The sequence below is a fragment of the Panulirus ornatus genome, chromosome 18 (assembly GCF_036320965.1).
Source record: "Panulirus ornatus isolate Po-2019 chromosome 18, ASM3632096v1, whole genome shotgun sequence".
In the NCBI taxonomy this organism is placed as follows: Eukaryota; Metazoa; Arthropoda; class Malacostraca; order Decapoda; family Palinuridae; genus Panulirus; species Panulirus ornatus.
In genome coordinates this window covers 59,051,679-59,062,916 of record NC_092241.1, presented here as the reverse complement: position 1 = coordinate 59,062,916, position 11,238 = coordinate 59,051,679, and the positions used below count along the sequence as shown (strand labels likewise).

The 11,238-nt window shown below is 45.0% G+C and overlaps 1 protein-coding gene across 2 annotated transcripts in view; it reads right to left on the bottom strand.

The window, feature by feature from the left end:
- LOC139755167 (uncharacterized) overlaps positions 1-10,477 on the bottom strand; it is a 13,722-nt gene extending 3,245 nt beyond the window's left edge. For both annotated transcript variants that reach the window (XM_071673333.1, XM_071673332.1), the window contains exons 1-3: positions 10,328-10,477; positions 5,125-5,238; positions 1,954-2,027 (exon numbers count right to left, since the gene is read on the bottom strand). In XM_071673333.1, coding sequence (XP_071529434.1) covers positions 1,954-2,027; positions 5,125-5,238; positions 10,328-10,462 — 323 coding nt within the window. In that variant the 5' untranslated portion in view covers positions 10,463-10,477. The remainder of the gene's footprint in view (positions 1-1,953; positions 2,028-5,124; positions 5,239-10,327) is intronic.
- Positions 10,478-11,238: the final 761 nt, after the last annotated feature.

The following is an 11,238-nucleotide window of genomic DNA, read 5'->3' as shown; positions in this document are numbered from 1 at the left end:
CTACACAGCTTTCCATGGTTTACCCCAGACGCTTCACATGCCTTGATTCAATCCACTGACAGCACGTCAACCCCGGTATACCACATCGCTCCAATTCAATCTATTTCTTGCCCTCCTTTCACCCTCCTGCATGTTCAGGCCCCGATCACACTAAATCTTTTTCACTCCATCTTTCCACCTCCAATTTGGTCTCCCTCTTCTCCTCGTTCCCTCCACCTCCGACACATATATCCTCTTGGTCAATCTTTCCTCACTCATTCTCTCCATGTGCCCAAACCACTTCAAAACACCCTCTTCTGCTCTCTCAACCACGCTCTTTTTATTTCCACACATCTCTCTTACCCTTACGTTACTCACTCGATCAAACCACTTCACACCATACATTGTCCTCAAACATCTCATTTCCAGCACATCCATCCTCCTGCGCACAACTCTATCCATAGCCCACGCCTCGCAACCATACAACATTATTGGAACCACTATTCCCTCAAACATACCCATTTTTGCTTTCCGAGATAATGTTCTCGACTTCCACACATTCTTCAGGGCCCCCAGAATTTTCGCCCCCTCCCCCACCCTATGATCCACTTCCGCTTCCATGGTTCCATCCGCTGCCAGATCCACTCCCAGATATCTAAAACACTTCACTTCCTCCAGTTTTTCTCCATTCAAACTCACCTCCCAATTGACTTGACCCTCAACCCTACTGTACCTAATAACCTTGCTCTTATTCACATTTACTCTTAACTTTCTTCTTCCACACACTTTACCAAACTCTGTCACCAGCTTCTGCAGTTTCTCACATGAATCAGCCACCAGCGCTGTATCATCAGCGAACAACAACTGACTCACTTCCCAAGCTCTCTCATCCCCAACAGACTTCATACTTGCCCCTCTTTCCAAAACTCTTGCATTTACCTCCCTAACAACCCCATCCATAAACAAATTAAACAACCATGGAGACATCACACACCCCTGCCGCAAACCTACATTCACTGAGAACCAATCACTTTCCTCTCTTCCTACACGTACACATGCCTTACATCCTCGATAAAAACTTTTCACTGCTTCTAACAACTTGCCTCCCACACCATATATTCTTAATACCTTCCACAGAGCATCTCTATCAACTCTATCATATGCCTTCTCCAGATACATAAACGCTAAACACAAATCCATTTGCTTTTCTAAGTATTTTTCACATACACACACACACACACACACACACACATATATATATATATATATATATATATATATATATATATATATATATATATATATATATATATATATATATATATACACATACTACCCTAAGCCAGGTACCCATTTTATCTACCAGCCCCGAAAGGAAGGATGAACAGCTGGGTTGACTGTGGGCCAACTACCGTGACCAGGATTCGAATCTAAACCGGCTCGATCCCGAGCGGCCCGTGAATGCGTCACTGTCAGCAACGTTGACCTCTACACCTGGAGTAGCCCTGAGGGACGAGGTCATTCACCTGGAGTAGCCCTGAGGGACGAGGTCACTCACCTGGAGTAGCCCTGAGGGACGAGGTCACTCACCTGGAGTAGCCCTGAGGGACGAGGTCACTCACCTGGAGTAGCCCTGAGGGACGAGGTCACTCACCTGAAGTAGCCCTGAGGGACGAGGTCACTCACCTGGAGTAGCCCTGAGGGACGAGGTCACTCACCTGGAGTAGCCCTGAGGGACGAGGTCACTCACCTGGAGTAGCCCTGAGGGACGAGGTGACTCACCTGGAGTAGCCCTGAGGGACGAGGTCACTCACCTGGAGTAGCCCTGAGGGACGAGGTCACTCACCTGGAGTAGCCCTGAGGGACGAGGTGACTCACCTGGAGTAGCCCTGAGGGACGAGGTGACTCACCTGGAGTAGCCCTGAGGGACGAGGTCACTCACCTGGAGTAGCCCTGAGGGACGAGGTGACTCACCTGGAGTAACCATTGATGTCGTAACCGTTCCAGCAACATGGGGTCTTGTGTGGCAGGGCTCCTCGCAGTGCGTACTGCAACGGTCAACACAAACACACGTTACTCCGTCATGTTGACGACATGAGAATCATTGGTGCTATTACTGGATGTGAACAATGGATTCAATTATCATATGTGAATCTATATCCTATCAGTATATGTGAGCTATAGAGGTATTACGCTGGTTTTTGCACCCAAGAGCTGGCTGCTTGTGTGCCCCACCACTAGCTAGACCAACCTTGCAGTACTCGGCAAGCTGCTGCGTCACATGATTATTGTGTGGCCATCAGCAACTCAAGGGTGGGCCGCTTTGATAACTCTTTCTTTTTCTACGCATCAAAGCTTTGGAACTCTCTACCTTCTCATGTCTTTCCCAATAACTATGATGTGGCACATTTTAAAAGACAGGTTTTTCACTTCCTCCAATATTCGCAGACACTTTCCCTTGTCTCTTCTTTTTCCCTTTCACAATTCTCACTACATTTCCATCAAGACCCGGCTTTGACGTGGGTTGTTGTCCGTGACTGGCGCCTTCAACGTAGAACAATAGAAATTTCACATGAGAGTTGTAGGTAGTGTGACAGTGGGTCGGTGGTAGATACATATAGTCAGGCAGAAGTGTTTCAGAAATGGTGAACCGATGGTGCAGGGGTGAGACATGTATTTGGAATCTCTGGTCTTAACTCCTGCACAACATTGTACCTGCATCACAGTACAGTCTACATACTACAGTCTTGCGGGTGGATGTTCACTAACAACCAGTTACCTTCATGGAGAACTGCACCTCTTGTTCATATAGCTCATCACCGCCTCTGGAGATGATATGTGATAGGTATTCCTAGGTTAGGTTAGGTTAGGTTAGGTTAGGTTAGGTTAGATTAGGTTAGGTTAGGTTAGCTTAAGTTAGTTAGGTTAGATTAGGTTAGGTTAGGTTAGGTTAGGTTAGATTAGGTTAGGTTAGGTTAGGTTAGGTTAGGTTAAGTTAAGTTAGTTAGGTTAGATTAGGTTAGGTTAGGTTAGGTTAGGTTAGGTTAGGTTAGGTTAGATTAGGTTAAGTTAGGTTAGGTTAGGTTAAGTTAAGTTAGTTAGGTTAGATTAGGTTAGGTTAGGTTAGGTTAGATTAGGTTAGGTTAGGTTAGGTTAGGTTAGGTTAAGTTAAGTTAGTTAGGTTAGGTTAGGTTAGGTTAGGTTAGGTTAGATTCCTGATAACACCTTCGCCAGAATTAACCTTACTTTCTTATGGCATCTTTCTACTTGTAAACTTTCGCCACAGATAAGAAGATGTTTTGATAAATTCTACAGAGGTTTCGTCATATAAGCTAAGCCGATGACACCATAAGTAAGATGAAGTAAGGACATTACATTAGCACCAATTGTCTCTCAGTGATTCACTTATTTTGATAAATCACATTTTGCTTAAGTTGGAAGATTTGAGTGGATGTATCTCCAGTTGATTGTCATTGTGTGAGAACAACCATATCTGTTATTTCTATATCGTTATTTACTACATAATGAAACTTAACCATACATGATCACTGTATGCAAGTGGTGTATCGTGTATCATATTCTCAATGTCCACGTCATTATGTACGAAAATAAGATCCAGTAATGTTGATGTGTTAGTCTCTCTTACTGTAATGTCCTTACTGATATGATGGTATGGGGAATGTTCTTGTTTAGACTCTTAAAGGATAATGTTTTCATGACTGTGTCACCATCAGATTCCGAACTTCTCCAGTGTATCACTCTATAAATGAAGTAATCACTACTACATCATCGCTCAGAAGAGTGTATTCTGCTGTTCCACTTATCATCTGGATTATTCCTTCATTATTATCATTCTGTATTTGTTCTGGATCGTTCAAAAGTTGGAGATCATGGAAGATCAACCCCACTATGCACAGTTTCCCCTGCTGGGCCACATGCATAGTGAGAGTATGTGGTCACATGGGCCACATGCATAGTGAGAGTATATGGTCACATGGGCCACATGCATAGTGAGAGTATATGGTCACATGGGCCACATGCATAGTGAGAGTATATGGTCACATGGGCCACATGCATAGTGAGAGTATGTGGTCACATGGGCCACATGCATAGTGAGAGTATATGTGGTCACCAACAACATCTCTCCCCAACTTATTGTGTCATGGGCCGCCCCCACAATATCCTGTACCGTATTGTGTCATGGGCCGCCCCCACAATATCCTGTACCTTATTGTGTCATGGGCCGCCCCCACAATACCCTGTATCGTATTGTGTCATGGGCCGCCCCCACAATATCCTGTACCTTATTGTGTCATGGGCCGCCCCCACAATATCCTGTACCGTATTGTGTCATGGGCCGCCCCCACAATATCCTGTACCGTATTGTGTCATGGGCCGCCCCCACAATATCCTGTACCTTATTGTGTCATGGGCCGCCCCCACAATATCCTGTACCGTATTGTGTCATGGGCCGCCCCCACAATATCCTGTACCTTATTGTGTCATGGGCCGCCCCCACAATATCCTGTACCGTATTGTGTCATGGGCCGCCCCCACAATATCCTGTACCTTATTGTGTCATGGGCCGCCCCCACAATATCCTGTACCGTATTGTGTCATGGGCCGCCCCCACAATATCCTGTACCTTATTGTGTCATGGGCCGCCCCCACAATATCCTGTACCTTAGCAGGAGATTCAGTCCTTCTTTGCCTTCTTTTCCCGACCATGTTATACCATGTAGGCCTTGGGCAAGACAGCTGAGACTTTATCTCCTTAATAAGCTTTGTCTTCACAACTCCAACAACATGAAGTGCGTTTTTCCTTTACACGATCCTTTAATTCCATCTCATTATCATGTACTGTTGAATCATCAGCTATCTATAAATTACTTCCAGACTGATAATACCATTATGTAACATTCCTGAAGTCTAGGTTGTAACCATGACTGTGTGAGTGTACAAACAAAAGCACAACACTACAGCATTATTTTGTAATATTAGCCAAAAGATGTTTACTGATCACGAAACAGCAGTTTAGCTAGGTTGATACTTGAACTTTTCAGTACGTCACAAGGCAAGTAGAACAAACACATTACATGATAACATACCACACGTCTGTATACAGGAACATAACGTTATACTCACACCAACACGTGATCTGGACGAGTGATATCTGGGTTTAGTGTAGGCGTAGCGCCTCCCCTGGCCGGGGGCAACGAGGACCGCCACCACCAGCGTCACCAACAACACCAACGTTACCTGCAGACATTGTCAACACTGATCATGATGTGTGGCGGTGCTCAGTGTGGACCATAGATAGATAGATGGATAGATAGATAGATAGATATAGAACCATAGAAGCTAAGACACGGATAGAGTTAAGGAACAGTATTCATGTACTTCATGTGATGAGCAGGAGGGTTTTGCTTTAGTAGTTAGTGAAGACCTGACAACATGGAGGAGTATCTTCTAGCGACTGAGGTAATGGTTCCTACATAACAGCATACAAACACACTAACACATGATGTGATCAATATAATCATCCAAGAAAGGTCAATACAATTATATTCCCGCCAGATACCTCTTAAACCTGTGTAAAGTAAAAGAATAATGAATAATTTGTGTAAACCAAAGTTAAAGTGACCAGGACAAGACAGATGTGTGTCCCACATAGTGACATTATTCTAAATTGTCTCCTCCTCAGATAACATTATCACATCAGCTGTATCATCGTCTGTGGACGAACACACTACTGTCTCGTTTAAGAAATTCTCTCTCCAAAGGATTTCATCATTTCCCTGCTACGGCATGTAGCGCAGCCTTGGAGTTCAGGAGCTCCTGGAAAAGGAGTCTTGGAGTAAAACCAGAACTCTCTCGAGAAAATATCCAACGGTCATCATATGTGATGTAATAAATCTACACACACACACACACACACACACACAAACACACACACATACACACACACACACACACACACACACACACACACACACACACACACACACACATTTTTTTTATTTTATTTATCATACTTTGTCGCTGTCTCCCGCGTTTGCGAGGTAGCGCAAGGAAACAGACGAAAGAAATGGCCCAACCCCCCCCCCCCCCATACACATGTATATACATACGTCCACACACGCAAATATACATACCTACACAGCTTTCCATGGTTTACCCCAGACGCTTCACATGCCTTGATTCAATCCACTGACAGCACGTCAACCCCGGTATACCACATCACTCCAATTCACTCTATTCCTTGCCCTCCTTTCACCCTCCTGCATGTTCAGGCCCCGATCACACAAAATCTTTTTCACTCCATCTTTCCACCTCCAATTTGGTCTCCCTCTTCTCCTCGTTCCCTCCACCTCCGACACATATATCCTCTTGGTCAATCTTTCCTCACTCATTCTCTCCATGTGCCCAAACCACTTCAAAACACCCTCTTCTGCTCTCTCAACCACGCTCTTTTTATTTCCACACATCTCTCTTACCCTTACGTTACTCACTCGATCAAACCACCTCACACCACACATTGTCCTCAAACATCTCATTTCCAGCACATCCATCCTCCTGCGCACAACTCTATCCATAGCCCACGCCTCGCAACCATACAACATTGTTGGAACCACTATTCCTTCAAACATACCCATTTTTGCTTTCCGAGATAATGTTCTCGACTTCCATACATTCTTCAAGGCCCCCAGAATTTTCGCCCCCTCCCCCACCCTATGATCCACTTCCGCTTCCATGGTTCCATCCGCTGCCAGATCCACTCCCAGATATCTAAAACACTTCACTTCCTCCAGTTTTTCTCCATTCAAACTCACCTCCCAATTGACTTGACCCTCAACCCTACTGTACCTAATAACCTTGCTCTTATTCACATTTACTCTTAACTTTCTTCTTCCACACACTTTACCAAACTCAGTCACCAGCTTCTGCAGTTTCTCACATGAATCAGCCACCAGCGCTGTATCATCAGCGAACAACAACTGACTCACTTCCCAAGCTCTCTCATCCCCAACAGACTTCATACTTGCCCCTCTTTCCAAAACTCTTGCATTTACCTCCCTAACAACCCCATCCATAAACAAATTAAACAACCATGGAGACATCACACACCCCTGCCGCAAACCTACATTCACTGAGAACCAATCACTTTCCTCTCTTCCTACACGTACACATGCCTTACATCCTCGATAAAAACTTTTCACTGCTTCTAACAACTTGCCTCCCACACCATATATTCTTAATACCTTCCACAGAGCATCTCTATCAACTCTATCATATGCCTTCTCCAGATCCATAAATGCTACATACAAATCCATTTGCTTTTCTAAGTATTTCTCACATACATTCTTCAAAGCAAACACCTGATCCACACATCCTCTACCACTTCTGAAACCACACTGCTCTTCCCCAATCTGATGCTCTGTACATGCCTTCACCCTCTCACTCAATACCCCTCCCATATAATTTACCAGGAATACTCAACAAACTTATACCTCTGTAATTTGAGCACTCACTCTTATCCCCTTTGCCTTTGTACAATGGCACTATGCAAGCATTCCGCCAATCCTCAGGCACCTCACCATGAGTCATACATACATTAAATAACCTTACCAACCAGTCAACAATACAGTCACCCCCTTTTTTAATAAATTCCACTGCAATACCATATATATATATATATATATATATATATATATATATATATATATATATATATATATATATATATATATATATTTGTATTCGCCATTTTCCGCGTTAGCGAGGTAGCGTCAAGAACAGAGGACTGAACCTAAAAATCCTCACTTGGCCCCTTTCTCTGTTCCGTGTTTTAGAAGAGTGAAAACTGGAGGGGAGGATAAATGTGACTTCAGTAGAGGAAGATGGTAAGCGGACCAGCTGTTTACCCTCAAGAATTTGTGTATATATATACCTGGAGGAAGTGAATGAACTGCATGTAGCGTTATGGATCTGGAGGAACCGTACGATACATTATGAAAACACTACGAACATTTGGGATACATGGAAAGTGGGTGAATATTATGAGGAGTTTTGTGGAAGGAGGAAGACATGGCTGCCGACAGTAGGTGTTGACTAATTGTTGACTGGATGGACTTGTATCTTGGACATGAAGGTGAGCTGTGTTAATGCATCTAATTCTCATTGTGAATAATGAAACATTTATGTATAAAGGAAAACAAAGAACTGAAACATCAGCAGACTACTGGGCCATTACGAGGCTGTTTGTAAGAGTGGAAGGTATCACAAACTCCTGGATCAGTTTGGTAACTGGAGAATATCAGAATGATAAACAGATAGTTCACAGTTGTTATGTTGTTGTCAGACTGACGGTCACACACCACCCAGCTTGTGGTGCCACACGACGCTCACTGATGACACACACACACCCTCCCTGCCAGGCATGCATGACGCCCACACGTCGACCTGTGGCTGACTGATGTATGGTTTCTTTAAGATGACTACTTTGTGTCTCGTGTATGATATTAACATAACATTAACATGTTCATATGTTAATTTCAAACCATCTACAACCTTGGTGTCAAGTCTGTCTAGCCAGTGGAACACGAGACAGAGAGTGACAGTGAAGCAAAGATGTGAAACACTTACGTTACTGCAGACTCCATCACCCGTCCACTTCTGGATGACAGTCCTCCCCCCTCCCCTCCCCCAGGGCGGGGAGGTACGGGTGTGCGTACGTGACCGGCATGTGACGTGCGTACGTGACTAGCATGTGACGTGCGTACCCTAGTCACGTCACACCCCACCCACACCTGACCACGCTCCGCCCCGATCTCGTAACCCATGCTCTTCATTCATTAAACCTTCTGCCGTTGTCGTAAGAGCATTTCTGATGTACGAATCATATATGATATTCAGATATAACCGTAAATATATCTATAGTTTTAGCGTCGTGTTCGACATAATGTTAACACAATGTTAAGTGTATGTTGAAAATGAAAGGTTAAACCAAGACAGCGTCAGAACTATCACTCATCTTGGTTACTCTCGCTCATACACTCAGTAAAGTGTATACAGGTTATCTGTACACCTGATGATGGGCTGCAGCTGATGATGGGCTGCAGCTGGTGATGGGCTGCAGCTGATGATGGGCTGCAGCTGGTGATGGGCTGCAGCTGGTGATGGGCTGCAGCTGGTGATGGGCTGCAGCTGGTGATGGGCTGCAGCTGGTGATGGGCTGCAGCTGATACCCACAACAGAAAGACAACCACGAATACATCGCTTTGGCTTGACTGTTTCTCCTGAAGAATATTACGAGGAGCAATTTTATATACTGGACCAGATAACTTCACCAAGTATCTACTGGATCAGATAACTTCACCAAGTATCTACTGAACCAGATAACGTCACCAAGTATCTACTGGACCAGATAACTTCACCAAGTATCTACTGGATCAGATAACTTCACCAAGTATCTACTGAACCAGATAACGTCACCAAGTATCTACTGGACCAGATAACTTCACCAAGTAAGTACTGGACCAGATAACTTCACCAAGTATCTACTGGACCAGATAACTTCACCAAGTATCTGCTGGACCAGATAACTTCACCAAGTATCTGCTGGACCAGATAACTTCACCAAGTAAGTACTGGACCAGATAACTTCACCAAGTATCTACTGGACCAGATAACTTCACCAAGTATCTGCTGGACCAGATAACTTCACCAAGTAAGTACTGGACCAGATAACTTCACCAAGTATCTACTGGACCAGATAACTTCACCAAGTATCTACTGAACCAGATAACGTCACCAAGTATCTGCTGGACCAGATAACTTCACCAAGTAAGTACTGGACCAGATAACTTCACCAAGTATCTACTGGACCAGATAACTTCACCAAGTATCTGCTGGACCAGATAACTTCACCAAGTATCTGCTGGACCAGATAACTTCACCAAGTAAGTACTGGACCAGATAACTTCACCAAGTATCTACTGGACCAGATAACTTCACCAAGTATCTGCTGGACCAGATAACTTCACCAAGTAAGTACTGGACCAGATAACTTCACCAAGTATCTACTGGACCAGATAACTTCACCAAGTATCTGCTGGACCAGATAACTTCACCAAGTAAGTACTGGACCAGATAACTTCACCAAGTATCTGCTGGACCAGATAACTTCACCAAGTAAGTACTGGACCAGATAACTTCACCAAGTATCTGCTGGACCAGATAACTTCACCAAGTAAGTACTGGACCAGACGCGTGCGTCGCTCTCCCTGGTAGAGGTGCGTGAGTGAGTGAGCGTGTGGGCAGCAGCAGCAGCAGCAGCAGTACCTACCTTGCAGGAGGCGGCCATAGCGAGCTTGACGGAGGTCTGGGCCTGACTGTCGGTCACACGGGCGATGCAGCCAGTGTCTCTCTCCAGGGTTATGTACACTGCCACGCCCACGCATGCGCACACACATGCATGCATAAGTACCTACTGCGTATACCACACATGGCCGAGTAATCTGCTCGGTTTTGAAATGGGTATACGTGTATGATATGACGCACGGACCCCAAGCGGTCAGCAACTGGTTCTGTACGGACTTGTACACCTCCCCAGGGTTGCTGTGAGCGTCGCTGGGAGTAATGTACCTCCCTGGCTCAGTCTGGCCTGACTACAGGAGCCGAGTATACGGCGGTCATGCACATGACCCGCGTGTGCGCGTATGTCATCCTCTACGTCGACGATAAGGTTGGTCCGTGTGATGCACGTGTGACGTAAGTACATACTAGTGGTGGAATACCATTATGTTGCCTCACCTGCACGGTCACTGGTAATAATGTATATACCACATGTGGCAGTGTGGTGGTCATGTGTGTGTGTGTGAACAATACCACATGTGGCAGTGTGGTGGTCATGTGTGTGTGAACAATACCACATGTGGCAGTGTGGTGGTCATGTGTGTGTGTGTGAACAATACCACATGTGGCAGTGTGGTGGTCATGTGTGTGTGAACAATACCACATGTGGCAGTGTGGTGGTCATGTGTGTGTGAACAATACCACATGTGGCAGTGTGGTGGTCATGTGTGTGTGTGTGAACAATACCACATGTGGCAGTGTGGTGGTCATGTGTGTGTGAACAATACCACATGTGGCAGTGTGGTGGTCATGTGTGTGTGAACAATACCACATGTGGCAGTGTGGTGGTCATGTGTGTGTGAACAATACCACATGTGGCAGTGTGGTGGTCATGTGTGTGTG